The sequence below is a fragment of the Cyprinodon tularosa genome, unplaced genomic scaffold (assembly GCF_016077235.1).
Source record: "Cyprinodon tularosa strain WSP-4 unplaced genomic scaffold, ASM1607723v1 ctg316, whole genome shotgun sequence".
Lineage (NCBI taxonomy): Eukaryota > Metazoa > Chordata > Actinopteri > Cyprinodontiformes > Cyprinodontidae > Cyprinodon > Cyprinodon tularosa.
Genome location: NW_024039026.1, coordinates 1,528,301 through 1,545,890, shown reverse-complemented (window position 1 = coordinate 1,545,890; position 17,590 = coordinate 1,528,301). Strand labels below are relative to the sequence as shown.

The 17,590-nt window shown below is 38.0% G+C and overlaps 1 protein-coding gene across 2 annotated transcripts in view; it reads right to left on the bottom strand.

The window, feature by feature from the left end:
- fndc5a (fibronectin type III domain containing 5a) overlaps positions 1–990 on the bottom strand; it is a 45,215-nt gene extending 44,225 nt beyond the window's left edge. Inside the window, exon 1 of one of the 2 annotated variants that reach the window (XR_005281468.1) lies at positions 459–971. Coding sequence is in view for 1 of the 2 variants with exons in the window: in XM_038292761.1 (XP_038148689.1) it covers positions 459–519 (61 nt within the window). In the remaining variant the exon portion in view is untranslated. Of the gene's footprint in view, positions 1–458 lie in introns of both variants that reach the window. The other variant, XM_038292761.1, reaches the window with a different exon arrangement.
- Between the last annotated feature and the right edge of the window lie 16,600 nt (positions 991–17,590).

Here is a 17,590-nt window from a genome sequence, read left to right as displayed (position 1 = left end):
TATGTTGTTAGATGACAAGACCTACTGAACAAATATTCAGAGATTGTAGTTTTTTTTTTATCATTAGTATGAACCAAATATTCAAGCTTGAGTTTTTGGGCAGGTTTATTGCATTTGCCTTGGTGACTTGTTATTTTATGAGCTTCACCTGTCAGTTTTCTTCTCATTAGCAAACAGAAGGCAGCAGCTGTGTGTCACAGGTCAGTTCTCCACATCACTCCACATGTTTCTGTCAGGCAGCTTCATGCAACCCTCCATGTTTCTCATGTTACAAACATCTCCATGCTTACACACAATAACCAACTGCAACACAACAGACACCAGCACCCCCCCTCCCCTCCCACCACATGCCGATGGAATACCCCCCCCCCCTCTAAATGCTGCGTTCAATTTCGCAGTAAATCATCCCCGCCGCTCCGACCCGCCTGTTAAAATCACTCCCTAGCCACAAAACTTACCCGCCGTGACTCGAGAGACACCGAGGCAGCCGCTGAGGACGAGCAGGAAAAATCTCTCCATGATCTCTCAAACACTCGGAGGGTGTGCGCTCCCATTTATTAACTCGGGCCGTGTTGCGCGGCTCGGCATCCACGTCAGTTCACGCGTTTAGTCTCGACTTTACCAGCGAGGGAGCGGTGGTTAAAACACCGCGGCTCTCCAGCACCTTGGACAGCTCCTCGCGGCTCATTCCGCAGCCGCGATAGTCTGCAGAGCTGCAGCCAGCATCATCATCATCTTCATCATCATGGACTGCACTGTTCACATGCGTCCAAATGTGCACCAGTCAGATCCCTCCTCCTGCTCAGCAGCGCTCGGCTGCAGCTGCAGACTAAAACGCGCTGCATGGTTTTGCGTGTGAGGCTTACATGCTACCCACTTAGACATCTCTAAACTTATAAACGTCCAAGTAAACACGTTAATTTCTTTAATTTCTGTAATTTCTAGGCCTCTGTAACCAAATTAAAGTTGCCACCAAACACCAGGACAGACCAGAAACAGAACAACCGCGTAGGATGAGCAGCTGATGAAGTGAAAACTTGTCACCAGCAGCTCACTTACGCCCCTGCGTTTACTTTTCCCACTATGTGAGCCAGAGCTCCAAATTATCGCTTCCCACTCATCTAATAAATATGCATACACAGTCCCACGCAAACAGTCGCCTGTGTGGGTACCCGTTTTTCCACTTCATAGGCAAACACGTGTCTCTTGACTTCACCACTGAGCTGTCACCCGCCTCTCCACCTCAGGTTTGTTTGTTAAGCGCCCGGAGCGCACGGTGAAGCTGGCGCAGAGGTGGATAAAGTCGATGTTACAGTACCTGACAGGTTCCCCGCAGCAAGCTCCAGGACTCGAAGCTCTCCGGGATGTTTGTGTGTTTGTTTCTGCCTGTGTGCGTGTCCCGAGTCAGGAGACAGCCCACTGTCCCTTGCAGTGTCCCCAAAGAAGTGCTGACTTCCCCTGCTGTGCGCCTCGATCTACAGCCCACTGACTCTGACGTGTAACAGGAGGAAAAGTCAGGTGGTGGAGGGGATTTATTGTTCTGTTTAAAAATATTTCATTCTCCTCTCCCCCTCTTCATTGTTTACGTGTAAAAAGAAGAAAGTAGGATATAAAATCTGCCAATTCACATTTGATATTTATAAATTTAATGTACTTCGGTGCATTTTATTACAATTTACAGCTGAGATGTGGTGTTGTTTTGTATTCTGAACAGCTCTAATACCCTTGCAGCCAGTTAATTTTAAAAGTTGTCTTATTGGTAAGGAAATATCTAATCTTCTGCGATTTTAACATAACAAATCCAGCTGTAGTGTGCAGGCGCGCTGGAAGCTGTTTCAAGCGAGGGGGGCTGAAGGCTGGGTTGGAAAACATATGACGTCATTATGTTGAGGGCTGTGGCTGACGATTTTAACATAATATTATAGGCCTACATTTGTCGCCAAAAACTGCCATTTAAAATGCGTCGGAACAAAGCATGAACATTTTAAACTTTATTTCTTCTCTTTTAATCATTCAAAACAAACAACAGCTCCCAATCAACAGGATCAGGAATAAAACATGGCCTAAATATAGCCTAAACTGAGCATTGAACATCTTGAAAGTCCATTCGACTATAGATATGGGGAATGATTTCATATCTGAAACAAAAAACACACACACACAAAAAATTAACTAATTTCATATTTTATCACTAAATAGCTTAATAAAGACATAATATTTAGTGATATGCAGCCTTATTCTAGCGTAGACTTCTTCAGCCACAGGACTAAGACGAATAGGCACGCTAAATGCGGCAGTATAGGGGAATTAAAACCATTTCTTACCTCGAAATAGTCAGAAATACGTTTCTGCTGCCTATTGCTAGCCATGCCTAAACGAATGTGAGGTGGCGGAAGCTTCCGGGGAAGTAGTCTAGTTTTTTATGAAATATTAGAATAATGAATCCTTAGTTTATATCTTATACACAGCCCATCATTTTAATCCCATATCAAATACAGTATCTTAAAAAATAAATACATAAATAATTTCATGTTTTTAAGTACAATATTATGTTACTCCACAGCCCCCCACCATGGGGGGCTGATGCTATGACGAGGGAGGCTGCAGCCCCCGCAGCACCCCCCTTCCCGTGCCACTGGTAGTGTGAAGGCTGTGAAGAAAAGTCTCTTTCAGTTAAGGCAATTGGCCAAAATAAAGCCCATTATCTCGTGAGATCTTTTAGAGACAGTAATCCATGCCTTTATCACTACCCGGCTGGATTACTTTAACGCATTTTATTTCTATGGAGGACCAGCTCTACCATATTTACAAATAAATACAGAAATAAATGAATGCTCAATAAATAAAAAAGCACACAATTAATTGCCCCCCAAAATACAATAAACAAATAAATGTAGGTAGAAACTAAATTATAGAGTGAGATATAAATATATCTCCTTATTAGCTTCTTTATTTATTTGCCTTTGTAATTTTATTTAATCTTTATTTAACCAGGAAAAAAAATCCCATTGAGAATAAAAACCTCTTTTTCAAGGGAGTCCTGGCCAAGAGGCACCAAAGTTACTTAATAAACAAAATAAATAGATATACATTAAATTAAATGACAGGTACATAAGAAAAACATATAAAGTCAAACAATTACAGATAATTGAGGCTGCTTCAAATTCTTTCACTTTCAACTTAAAAACATTTAAGGATAGAAACTCAGTCAACTTCCAGCTTCTTTGTAAAAAATTCTATGCACAAGGAGCTGCGTAGCTAAAGACTTTCTTCCCTAGTTCTGTGCGGGCAAAAAGAACCGTGAGCAACAGCTGATCGTTGGATCTCTGGGCATAAGAAGCCATGCTTATCTGTGTAAGTAAGGTACTAATGTAAGAGGGCAGTAATCCAAGAAGGGCCTTGTAAATAAAAGTGTACCAATGACACTGCCTTGTCGTAGAGAGGGAAGGCCACCCCACCTGAGAGTACAGGTCATGGTGATGTGTCTTGGCTCTACAGTTTGTGATTAACTTTAATGAAGCATGGGAAACAGGGTCCAACATTTAAAGCCATGAATAAGTATCATTCTTATAACAAAGGTTACCATAATCTAAGACAGATAAAAACGTGGCAAAGACAAGGCACTTTTTCACTCTAAAAGAAAAACATGTCATATTACGAAAGAAGAAGCTCGGTTTAACTTTTAATTTCTTCACAAGTTTAACAATAAAAGGTTTGCAGGTGAGGGAGTCTTAAATTACAATTCCAAGGTATTTATATTCCTGTAACACCTCAATGACATTCCCCTCCAGAGTGGATAACACTGGCAGGGTTTGAGGCACCTTCTTTTGATTTGAAAACAATAACTTTGTTTTGTCAGCATTAAGAAATAATTTAAGATTAATTAATGAATACTGTACAGCAACAAAGGCTTTCTGCAGGGTATAAATAGCCTGTTCAAGAGATGACCCAAAGCAATAAATAATAGTAGCATCAGCATAAAAATGCATATTAGTATCAGAGAAATGTTCCAGGGGGCCAGGAGGGGGCCAGTGTGTTTTCATGGGGGCAGAGAAAAGCATGAAATAAAAAACAGGGCAAGGGATTCCAATATGTTAAGATAGCTGCATGAAGTGAAATTTCTATTCAATTAGGTTTAATTAAAATTCTAGGTCTTATTAGGCCTAATATACATTCGTAATGTAGGAATTGTATATATTTTTGACTTAATTTCTGTTAAACTTCCTAAAATCTGAATGAGAACTTAAGAAAAACTGATAAATTCAGCTGTAAAAGTCTGAGTATTTTTTAAAAATTTTTGTAAAACTTTTAGCAGATGAAAACTGGGATCCTATCTTAATAGCACTGAAGCTATCACCTTATTGTTTTTAGAAAATTTGTAAAACAGAATATGTAAGGAACAAAAAAAAAAAAAATTGATGCAAATGACCTATCAGTAACCATGTCTGTTCCAGCACATATCATCATTATAATTTCTTTGAGGATCATGTCTTCAGTGCAGGGGCCATAACAGGGGCCAGAACTGCCCCTGCCTAGAACCACCCATGTTAGTGCATCTAACATTGCTTAACTCCAGAGAGTGCAAAACACTTCAGCATGTCTTTTATCCAGCATTTGTAAATATGAGCACATTACCCCAATTTTAGCCTCATTATACTGGCTCCCTGTACATTATAGGATTCATTTTAAAGTTCTTTTACTTGTTTTTAAGTCTCTGTGGTCTTGCTCCATCTTATCTTTCTGAGTTGCTGCACCTTCACGCACCCCCCCGTTCACTCAGGTCAGCCGATCAGCAGTTTCTTCAGGTGCCAAAAACTAAACGGAATCTTAGGGGCGATCCTGCTTTCTCTGGGGCAGCTCCAAAAATGTGGAACAACCTTCCATTGCAAATTGAATTGTCTACTTCTTTGTCTGATTTTCAATCACTCTTAAATGCTCATATCTTTGCCTTGGCTTTCTAAACTGTGTGAGATGTTGACTTTAGTCTGTGATACATTATTTTAAATTACTTTTATTTTTATTCTATTATAGATTTTATAGTTCTAATTTTAATCTAATCTTTCATGCTTGTATGGTTTTTTGAGTCTGTGTAATGGTGTTAGTTGTTTCACTGTACAGCACTTTGGTCCTCTGATAAAGTGCTTTATAAATAGAGTTGGATTGGATTGGATTGGAAGGCTCCAGCGGAAAAAAAAAACATAAAGAAGAAAAGGATAAAAACAGAAAGATTGGAGGGGAGATATACATCAAGTTCTTCTAAAGTTTGAACAAATTCCTATCTGTTTTTAATAATCAAAATGTTTTTACCTGCAATTTATTGACGTTTCTTTGACTTTTTTCAATGACATGATGTAATGTTTTAATCTGAAGTGTGCTTTGTGTTGTATTCTCCATGTGTTTAATTTTTTGGGTTTGTGTTGTGTCTGATCTCTTAATTCATGAACTGTTTCTGATTTATAAATTCATTGTTTAGTTTCTTAATGTTTTCTGGTGTTCTGTTCTTCGTACATTTCTATATATTTCTGTTGGTTGTTTTGATTTTTTCCACTTGTGTCTAAGTTCAAAAGTGAACCAGTTCTATTCCTGTGTATTATTGTTCTTCGTCATCTTCCCTGCTTTTATTGTGCCCTAGCTGATCCACATTTCCTTTGATAAGCTCATATTTTTTCTTGCATATATTATACCTTGCAAGAGTATTTAGGCTCTAATTTTGAAAATCTTAATATATATATTTTTTTGTGTCTGAAAAAATGTTTCTTTTTTCCCCCAGCAGTTTTATTGTCATTAAACTGTTTATAAGTACAGCACAACGAAACTCACTGTCTGCATTTAAGTTGATTGGGGGGAGTTGATTGGGATACTTTGTGGTGAAACAAGGAAATCCAGGAGTGCATTTAGAGACAGATATTGGCTAAGAAGTGGGACAATGGGAGTAGAGAGAGCACCAGGAGTACAGATATGCAGCTTTAAGTGAAGGTGGGATAGGTAGTGCCCATCAATGAGCATACAGTGCATAATAGTTTGGACAGTAAGAAAAGAAAGGGTTTTACATAGGTTTCTGAGGATGTGATAAACTGATAAAGGGATGTTCAGCTAGTTAGAGGGAATAAGGATCTGGATAAAAATGTACTGCACATCCAATAGGCCCATTCAGCAAGCACCAACAGCACCTCCTGCACCGTTTGGGGAAAGCTCCAGGAGCGCAGAGTCTGAGGCCATGCAGTCACTGTGCAGGAAGAACAGGAGTCTATCTACATCGTCAGCATTAAGTTTGATCCATTCTTGGTGCATGTTGGAAGATGGCATGGGTCGTCTTCTGTCCATAACCTTTATGGACAGGATTTATAGGCACAGCTAAAGGCTAGAGGGGTCTAGATTGGGGACAAGGGGATGTTGTCCCTTCTTTTGCAGATGACATGCCGCTGCAGGCTTTCGTCTTCCAAGACCTACAGCAGGTGCCAGAGCAGTTGGCAGCTGACTGTGTAACAGTTGGGATAAAGACCAGCTTCTCCAAGTCCAAGTCCAAGTTCATGGTTTCCACATGGAAAAAGTGTCTTTCCCTCTAAAAATTAAAGGAGAGTGGAGGAAATTTAGTCTCTCGGGTTCCTAATTAGGAGTATGCCACATTAATGCATTATTATATCAGAATAAACTCCCTGTTATAATCTCATGACTTACTTGAAAAACAAAGCCTTTTTCAGATGTCCTTAACTGTAAAGCTCAGACACATACGGACTTAAATGACAACAATTTCCTTACAAAGGGGGAATGAGAGTATCTCTCAGTGTCCTGGACCAATAGAATGCTAATGGTCTTTAAATTCAGCACTCAGTAAACACATAAAGGACTCAACCCAAGCGGATAATTTGCTCATGAAAACTGTCCTCAGATGCTTTTTATTCGCCACTGTTAAATACAGATTAAAAGGAAAGTCAGCTGTAAATCTTATGTCTTTGTTTACATTCAGGTTCATGTTTGCTGCTGTGAGCTTTTTCCGGGCAAGTAGAGGGGATTGTTTATCTAAGAGTATAAAGTATATGTTTGTTCTTTGCTCAGGGAGAGGAATCTCAAATTTTTTTGTAATAAAGACGGGACCAGGATGTAATGAAGTGAAGCTGTAATGTAGAAGCAGAGCTAGCTAATGCCCTGCAAGTCTTTAAACAATGCTTTCACTTAGGCTGATCCCAGTTTCTTCCTATGGGCACAAGACAGAATCTCTATGCAAACATTTGTACCTTTGGCAATGAAAAAGAACAACAAGGAGTTGGATTTTTTTAAGCCAGTCGACATGAGGAACATTTTTCTCTATAGAATGCATATTTCTAAAAAACTTTCTGTAAATGCCGACTTTATGTTATTTTATGTTGATATTGAAATGCTGAACAAAGTAATTTTCTTTTACCTTTGATATTTACAACACTAATAAAGCACTTTAAGGTACAAAAGGAACAATGCAATTGCAGGGAGGAAAGAAAGGAGGCCTCTGATTGGTCAATTCTACATCCGCTCTAAACATGAGAAAGGTACTTACAGTTTTTTATTAATCAGAAGTTGTGCTTGCTATTTTCATACATATTGCTGTGTTGCCTGTCTGACGGACAGTGGTACCGACTTTGATCTTAGCTGCAACTTCACACGTCTAATAGTTTGATAAGTTTGATTAATTTAATATTCAGTTAGAAAAAGGCTGCTTCATTAAAAAAAATTATAATAAAAAAATGACTTGAATCAAGGAAAAAGGTATTTGAATCCAAAAATATAGCTGAGACTAAAACAAATCAATTTAAACGCTGCATTTCTTTAATTGAAGATATTTTGTCTGATAGAAGTGAAGGTTTTTTTTGTTTGATGAAAGTTTTTTCTTTTTGTTGTTGTTATGTTTGGACCATATAATGGGAGAGACATTTGTGTCTTTAGAATTTAATAAAAAAGAAGTTGCTTTGACACTTCAATGAAAAGACAATGTTTTTCAATCATAGAAAAACATGCTTTTTTTTGCCTTTTCTGTGATGAAAACTTTTTTCCCCGATGAAGTGATTTTTATTTGTTTGTCTGAAGGAACTTCTTTTTTCATGATTTATAAACATACAAATGTTCTACCCATTATATGGTCAATATATGGTCCCAAACACAAAGCAACATTACTTAGTAATTATAAGTGATGCTTAACAGACAGAAAAGCTTGACTTCTCTCAAAGAAAATATTTTAAATAAAGAAAAACAGGTGTCAGATATATTTTTGAGTCTCAACTATATTGTTTTGCATTCAAATCAAACCTTTTCTTTAATTTAAGTATTGTTTTTAATTAAAAATATATTTGTGATTGAAGTAAAATTTATTTTATTGAATAATAAAACAAACCTACCTTCATATAATAGGCCCTGAATGTAGGTGAGCTCTATTTTCCACTTCTCTGTGGACAAGATTGTTGAATTAAAAGCAGCTTCTGAGACCGGACCAAATTGTTAACGCCACATGTTAAATTGCGGATCAGTCATTCTGGGATTTTGGTGATGATAAAGATCAGTGCAGAATACTTATGTTCTTTTTAGCTTGTGAGGAAAATTTTCCTGGGATAACAGCGCCACATCGGAAAAAACTGGAGCACAATCGCAGTGACTTCTTCAATATTGCACTTAAGTTTAAAGCCACTTGGTCAGGCTCTTCTGTAACAAGAAGTGGTTCAAATCAAGATTAGGAGTTTTCTCCACTCTGGTCTCCTCTCTTCCTCTTCTTATTAAGGAAAGCTTTAATGCATAATTGGAATTGTAAATTTAATGTTCAGCTAATTCTTTATTTGTTAATGTATTTTTTTGTATAACAAATAAATAAAGGAAATGTTCACAGGGGTGGCCAGGCCCAACCCATATTTGTTTTACTACATAGAAACCCTCTGAATAACCACAACAAATATGCACCACAACATATTTTTGAAAAATATTGTTGTTTTATAAAACATGTGAGTCAGGAAATTCACTATATACCAAACTGAACGATTGTTGTTCTCTACTTAAAAAAACACTTTAGATTTTAAAATGAAAAATGAAATCTTTTTATATATATATATATATATATATGCATATATATATATATTTTTTTTAATTTATGTTATATACACTCACCGGCCACTTTATTAGGTACCCCATGCTAGTAACGGGTTGGACCCCCTTTTGCCTTCAGAACTGCCTCAATTCTTCGTGGCATAGATTCAACAAGGTGCTGGAAGCATTCCTCAGGGAGTTTGGTCCATATTTACATGATGGCATCACACAGTTGCCGCAGATTTGTCGGCTGCACATCCATGATGCGAATCTCCCGTTCCACCACATCCCAAAGATGCTCTATTGTATTGAGATCTGGTGACTGTGGAGGCCATTTGAGTACAGTGAACTCATTGTCATGTTCAAGAAACCAGTCTGAGATGATTCCAGCTTTATGACATGGCGCATTATCCTGCTGAAAGTAGCCATCAGAAGTTGGGTACATTGTGGTCATAAAGGGATGGACATGGTCAGCAACAATACTCAGGTAGGCTGTGGCGCTGCAACGATGCTCAATTGGTACCAAGGGGCCCAAAGAGTGCCAAGAAAATATTCACCACACCATGACACCACCACCACCAGCCTGAACCATTGATACAAGTCAGGATGGATCCATGCTTTCATGTTGTAGACGCCAAATTCTGACCCTACCATCCGAATGTTGCAGCAGAAATCGAGACTCATCAGGCCAGGCAACGTTTTTCCAATCTTCTATTGTCCAATTTCGATGAGCTTGTGCAAATTGTAGCCTCAGTTTCCTGTTCTTTGCTGAAAGGAGTGGCACTCGGTGTGGTCTTCTGCTGCTGTAGCCCATCTGCCTCAAAGTTCGACATACTGTGCGTTCAGAGATGCTCTTCTGTCCACCTTGGTTGTAACGGATGGTTATTTGAGTCACTGTTGCCCTTCTGTCAGCTCGAACCAGTCTGGCCATTCTCCTCTGACCTCTGGTATCAACAAGGCATTTCCGCCCACAGAACTGCCGCTCACTGGATGTTTTTTCTTTTTCGGACCATTCTCTGTAAACCCTAGAGATGGTTGTGCGTGAAAATCCCAGTAGATCAGCAGTTTCTGAAATACTCAGACCAGCCCTTCTGGCACCAACAATCATGCCACGTTCAAAGTCACTCAAATCACCTTTCTTCCCCATACTGATGCTCGGTTTGAACTGCAGGAGATTGTCTTGACCATGTCTACATGCCTAAATGCACTGAGTTGCCGCCATGTGATTGGCTGCTTAGAAATTAAGTGTTAATGAGCAGTTGGACAGGTGTACCTAATAAAGTGGCCGGTGAGTGTATGTTATCCATGTATAACATGGATGCATAAACATCTCATTTTATTTCTGTGTTAAATGCTGTTTAAAGTAACAGATTATACCGTCATTAAAAATGTCTCCATACCTTTGCTGGTTGTTGATTTTCTTTATTCGGACCACGCTGATTTTTAATTGTTTACCCCTGGCCTAGTGGCTACAGCAGTACGTTTGTGCTCTGAGAAGGTTGCGATTACCCAAGCTTCCACTTTGGGTTTCTGAGCAAGACCGTTAACCCCACAATGCTCCCCGAAGGCAACACAATGGCAGCCCAATGCGCCCCAAGGGGATGGGTAAAAATGCAGAGTGAATATCCCCATTGCTGGACAATAAAGGGATTTAAATTTAAATTTATGCGGTTCTGTTTGTACCTATAAATACTGGATTAAAGTCCTTAAAGGTATAGTGTAGGATTGTTACCTGCCCGCGCCACTTTAAAGAAAAATAATGTGCATGCGCAACCCTGTACCTGCTCCCGTGAAGGAACGCCTATTAAACATGTGTTAAGAACTTTTTTATTTACCTTCACTGCCTGCAAATGATTCTAGTGGTCATGTTGCTCTTCATCTGCTTGCCTTACAGCTGCTTTTTTAAACCAAATATTTTATTAGATAATTTACAGCACCAAGTGATTCTTTGTGGCAATGCATAAATTTTTTATTTTTATTTAACCAGCAGATCCATATGTGTTAGAATAGCAGATTCTTAAAGGTATAGTGGAGGATTTTGATGAACTTTTGAAACACCTGTTTTCTTCACATTTCTCCTTGTGCACGCTCTGTTTAAAAGTTGCTGGTTGCATTGTCACACAAGCTTACTTTCCAAAAGAAGATTTAAAATTTTTCCACTATGTCAGACTCACCACCGGTAAGTGAAAATGGCGATGAGCACGTAGGACGGCCTTACATAAACACATCACCAGATTGATTGACAATTAGGAGGAACACTTATTTTAATGATTCACCCAGAAAAAGAACATCCTCCACTATACCTTTAAGATACCGCTTGTTGTAATCCATGTATGCCAAAGTTAAATGTGCTTTAAATGTGCTTTAATTTTGACATTTACAGCTGGTGCTCTCTATCTCCAAAAGTGGCTCTTGCCAATTAGCTACAAATGGAGCTCTTTGGTACAATCTCCTGACTGAATATTATAGAAACAGCACTAAAACATGGAGGAGAAAACAGCATATGCAGATCTTCCAATTACATTTAAAGCTTAGACACTTAAGGACTAAAATGGTAACCCTTACTGTACGTTTGGAGGATGAGAGTTACAGAGATTTTGCAGCGTCCTGGGCCAACCGTGTGTTTATGCTCTTTAAATTCAGCACTCAGCAAACACATAAAGGACTCAACCCAAGCAAGTAATTTTCTCCTGTAAATTGGCCTCCGCTTCTTTACATCCTTCACCGTTATATGCAGTTGAAGTAGAAGGTTGGCTGTAAATCTAAAGTGTCTTTGTGGTCATTTCGGTTACTGTTTGTTGCTGTGAGCTTATTCCCAGCAATAGGAATGAACTGTTTAACTAAGAATGTCTGTTTGGTATTTAAGGAAGATGAATGTACTTCGTTCTAATAAAAGTGGATCCAGGATGATATTATTGGAGCTAAAACATTGCTTTAGTTGATGCTGATGTTAGTTTCTGCCTGAGGACACAAGTCAGGGTATTGCTTTGGGTAGCGTTGGCCAAGTGGTTAGAGCAGTGCCCTCGTGCCCTGAGAAGGTTGCAAGTGCCCGGTTCAATCCCCACAGCCTGCACTCTGGCTCTCTGAGCAAGACCTTTAACCTGTAAATTTATTGCTCCCTGGGTGCTGCAAATGGCAGCCCACTGTTCCCCAAAGGAATGGGTTAAATGCAGAATGTGAATTTCATTGCTTTGCAATGTAATGAAGATAAGGTTGAATTCTATTCTACTTTAAACATTTGCACCTTTGACAATGAAAAAGATTTAAAAAGGTGCTTGAAGATGATTTTTTTTTTCATACCTAGATTTTAATTTTCAAGCATTCAGCAAGTCATTTGACTTTGGAAATATTTTTATCTCATATAGAGTGTGCAATGATATAAGCTTGATATTAAAGCTAATTTTGTCACGGTTTTAGTTCTATCAAAGTTTTCTTTTTGAGTTTTCATTGGTTTTATTTCCATTTTGTGTTATCCTTGTTGTTTTTTGTTGTGTTTGAGTTCTTATGTATTTCTTGTTTACTCTCTGTTGCCCCCTTGTGTCAGTTCCTTTATCCGAGCTCCCTTCTAGTTTCTTCTCTCCACACCTGTCCCAATCAGCTGATTAGCATATTCTTTGTTCAGTCAGACATTTATACTCCTCCTCTTTAGTTACTGTTTGCTGGTTCCTCGTCATTTCTTTGTCCCTAATGTGTGTTTTCCTTGACGTCTCCTGGATTTCTCCTGAGCGATTGCATTCCAGTCAATGAGTCGATGCAAAACTAGTTTTCCTTAGATAGAAAACTTTGAATCAGTTTGACTGTATGATCTGGTGAACTGAAAAGTGCCCTGAGATGACATGTGTTGTGAGTTGGCGCTATATGAATAAACTGAATTGAATTGATTTTGGTTTTCTGTATTTTGTTTGTGGAATTTTGCTTCTGTTGCCTTAAATCCTGCATTAAATCGGCAAGAAACCACCTCAGCTTCAGTCTCTGCATTTGGATCCTCTTCAAACCACCACTCAACCTGACAAATTTTAGGTTCTTTTATGTAGATATATGGGCGTAAAGTTCAATGTGGTGTTTGATATTAATGACTCTGATTTTTGCAAGTTTCAAAAGGCTCCAGGCTCACAAGTGGGCGTATGGTTGTTGAATTGAGGGAGACATGCAGTGTTATTATTAACTGACTCATCATTCTTTGTTTGGTCAACAGGTTTTTATTATTAGCCTATATTATGAATCCCATTGTCTCTTTAGCTATAAAATGTAAAATCCAATGCATTTGAAAGGTTGGGAGTCATCCAATAGCTGTCAAAGTTAATAAATGTTTAATTGGATTTGATTTAAAATTGCTGAGGCATCCAGTGATGATCAATTTGACTCACAAAGTAGGAGTTACATTCGACCAAACATTATAGCCAGAGTGGATTAATTAAAGCAGTTGGTAAAATCCCCATCTTGAATTGGAATGACTTATTTAAAAAACTGAACAAATCAGCAAGTTGGACACTTCTTTGTGAATATTTTACATGCATCAATATTTCCCGAGCTTACAGGGATTTTTCTGCCTTTCACAAGGATTTTGGATTACGAGCTCTGGCAGGATGCTAAGAGGTGGCAACCCAGACCAGGATGCAGAGAGGGCAGAACAGCAGCTTTGTTCCTGCATCTGCCTGATAAGATTGGGACTACAGCCCAGAGTAAGGAGATTCAATAAATACAGAGCTCTTCCAACAGGAGGTGCATGGAAGAAGGGCAGTACTGAGAAAAATATAATTCATACATAAAGTTTTGAAAACACTGACTTTTCAGCTTCTTTTTAGTCTCAGTTTGAAAAGTTTGATTGGCACCCAGCATTGACACATTAAGAAGCTCCAATCCATTAATTCTGCTGACATGTGGAGCTGCTGCAGCTGCAGATGATTGAGTTCTTGTTCGTAATCCCATTACAGCGCAGCAGATTCAGAGTTCATTTGCAGCTTTGTATGAAGACATGCTTCCATCTGAAAATGGGACAAATCAGAATTGGCAGCAGCTTGCCAACTCAAAGCTTCTTATGGCAGCGCATCAAAGAGGAAAGTCTTAACTTTAAAAAATAACAAATATAAAACTTATTTTAGCGGTCAAAAAAAAAAAAAACAAGTTGGTTTTAGAATAAAGGGATATCACTCTCCTGAGTCTCTCCTGTCTATGAGGATTAAGGTGTCATCATGTGATGTCAACATTAGATTTTGAGGTGAAGCCTCCAACAATCTGGATGTATTGTAAAAAAAAAAAGGTAATTTTAAGATTAATAAGATAGAAATCCTTAAGATAACTTAAGTTATTTTAAGTATTATTAATGGGAGAAGGGGTATGTCAAATAAGTTTTACGTCTTCATACCCCTTTTCAGGCAATTTACATGAATTAATCTGCTGATAAAGATTCTCAGTCATCCAGGTCACAGTCATTCCAAAAAAAGAAAATTAAAAACAATCCACTGGACTTTGAGGATTTATAAAGTAGCCCATCCAAAACAAAAACAAATTTTTGATGGGCTACTGTATAAAACCTGGAACTCAATGCAATCCCTGACATTTTGAATTGAAAAAGCTTCCTGGATGGGAAGTGAAACGTCTTCAAACTTGGAAAAAAAGGCCAGTGGATTATTTTTTAACCTTTTTTGGAATACATGAATCAATAATCAAAAAACAATAACCGATAATCAATGTCAGACTCCAGGCTATATATACTGACAAGTTTAATAAGCGGAATTTCTTATTATTAATATTATAATTTATTAGCTTCTATTTATGTTAAAATAAGTTACATTTATTTTGAACTGAAAATTTAATTTAGTGGTTTTTTTCAACTTGTAACAAATCGCTCTTTATCTGTGGTACATGGTTGTTTAGACTTAGATTTATTTTGCCATTTCGTATATATGAAAGTAAACAAAAAGAAATTTCATTTAAAACAGCTCAAGACAATTTCATTTTTTAAAGTGCAACCTTGAAAAACATTTATACATAAAAAAATAGTAATATAAATATATCACTGTATATTTACAGTTCTAACATTAATTATTATTATTTTTTCTATAAATAAAAGAACGCATTTTACACAACATTCAGCAGTCTAATGGCAAAGAATGGAAGAGAAAATATAATAGAATCTGCTGGATTGGATGCTTTGAAGTCTATGTAAGTTTGTTTGAAATATTTCTGAAATTGACTGATCTATAATTGTTATTTTTATTATCTGTCTGAAATGAATTCCTTTCATTCATTCATTCATTCATTCATTCATTCATTCATTCATTCATTCATTCATTCATTCATTCATTCATTCATTCATGCATTCATTCATTCATTCATCCATTCATTCATTCTACTTAACACTCATGATAGAAAAAGATAGGTCTTTCAAGCTGCAGTGTTTATAGTCGTATTGAAGTAAACCTAAAACATCTGCAGACTGAATATGTTTCTCTCCAAAACTACAATTCATTAAAAGACACTCAGGAATATTTTGTATACAGAATTAAAGCAGACATGAAATTTGACATTAGTCATTTAACCAACAACTAGTTTAACTGTATAATAAACACTCTCAGAAAAATTCAAATCCCTACCAGTATTAACCTGCATACTGAAGATTAAAAATCAAATATGACAAACACTCATAATACATCCATCCATCCATCCATTTGCCAGCTATCAACTGCTGAGTGGCTCTGCAATATACTGGCGGTGTGCCAGTATATTGCAGCAGAACACAGAGACAAACAATCATTCACACACACAATCACACCAAAGGAGAATTTAGAGAAGCTAATTAACAAGCGGGAGTTTGCGCGTCTGCAGGTTGTGCAAAATTCTGCAGCACGCCTGCTCACTCGCACTCGCAGGGGGGAACACATTACACCCATTCTCAAAAGTTTGCACTGGCTGCCTGTATTTTACAGGATGCACTACAAAATCCTGGTACTGACTTTTAGAGCTCTTCATGGACAGGCACCAGACTACATTAAAAACCTCATCCAGCCTTATGTTTCCATTAGGAGCCTTCGGTCGTCCAATTTGAACTTGCTGACGGTTCCTCGGACCCATTTTAAGACCAGAGGAGACAGATCTTTTAAAGCTGTAGCGCCTCGCCTCTGGAATGAGCTACCTTTTACCATTCGTTCTCTTGTTTGTATAGACACTTTTAAGAAACAACTAAAGACCCACTTTTTTAAACTCGTTTTTTAGTTTAATACTGTGTTTACTGTTTTTGTATGTTGTTTTAATTTATAGAAACCTTTTATAAATTTGTGCAGCACTTTGTGACCCTGGTCTGTGAAAAGTGCTATAGAAATAAAGTTTACTTACTTACCTATCAGTCATGTTTTTGGACCATGGGAGGACGCCGGAGTACCCGGAGAGAACCTACGCATGTACAGGGAGAATATGCAAACTTCACGCAGAAAGACCCGGGCTGGGAATCGAACCAGGGACCTTTTTTCTGCAAGGTGGCGGTGCTACCCACTGCGTAACTGTGCGACCCAAACATCCATAATACATTTACAAAAAAAACAACATAAAAACCTACAAGGCTAAAAAAAACAACTACTGATTTCTGTGGACATGGACGATCGATTGGTCTGTATGTACTGTCTGTCCCCTCATGCTCATCTAGGAGGGGCGAGTCCTGCAAGGTCAATGACTGGATACAATCTGCCGTGTTTCCTTGGATAGAAAACATTTCACTAATCTGTCTGTATAGTTTGAATGAATTGCCTCTCTAAAGTGCCTTGAGATGACATGTGTTGTGAATTGGTACAATATAAATGAATAACCTGAATCATTCATCTCTGTCAGTCCGTCTGACCATAGATTTACTTTCTAAGATGAGTCCTACAGTTAGGTAAATGAAAATAAACAATGAAAACGTAACACATAGAGGAATTAACTGTCTTTTTTTATACCTTTGATGGTTTGTATCTCATTTTTATTGTTTCTATCTTTTTTGTTGTTGGCGTCTGAAGTATAGCCAACACAACATTTGAAGATAAAACAGAGGACAATTCAGTTTGGCTTAGAAAGATCGTGATCTCATGATCTGGAGATTTAAGAGTCTGAGTCAACTGTTTTGAAGTGAGGCATTGTGAATCATCAAGAGATACTGTTGCCAGAAAGGAGTGCCAGCTGCACCAACATTTGTTAAATGTGGAAAAGCAGCAACACGATAGAAACACCATCTTACATCCAGACTTCTCATCCTCCTGCAACCAAAACAAATACTTACGGGTCCCTTTAGTGTCTGCATATGGTAAAAAAAAGGGTCTTCATCATCTTTTTTTTTTTTTTTTTTTTTTTTATCTTTGCCTTGTTTTTCTGCTGTAAAAACACCAAATTTGAGAACCAGCCCCTGATGTTTTAGATAATGAATTCCAACCCCTGACAGCTCCCTTTGTGATGAGATAATCAATGCTATTCACTTCTCCTGTCAGTGGTTTTGACGGCGCTGCTGAGTGGCAGGCATGCTTTTCCTGATGAGCTGAATTTTGTCAGAGAAAATCTGCCTGACAATGTAATTATGAAG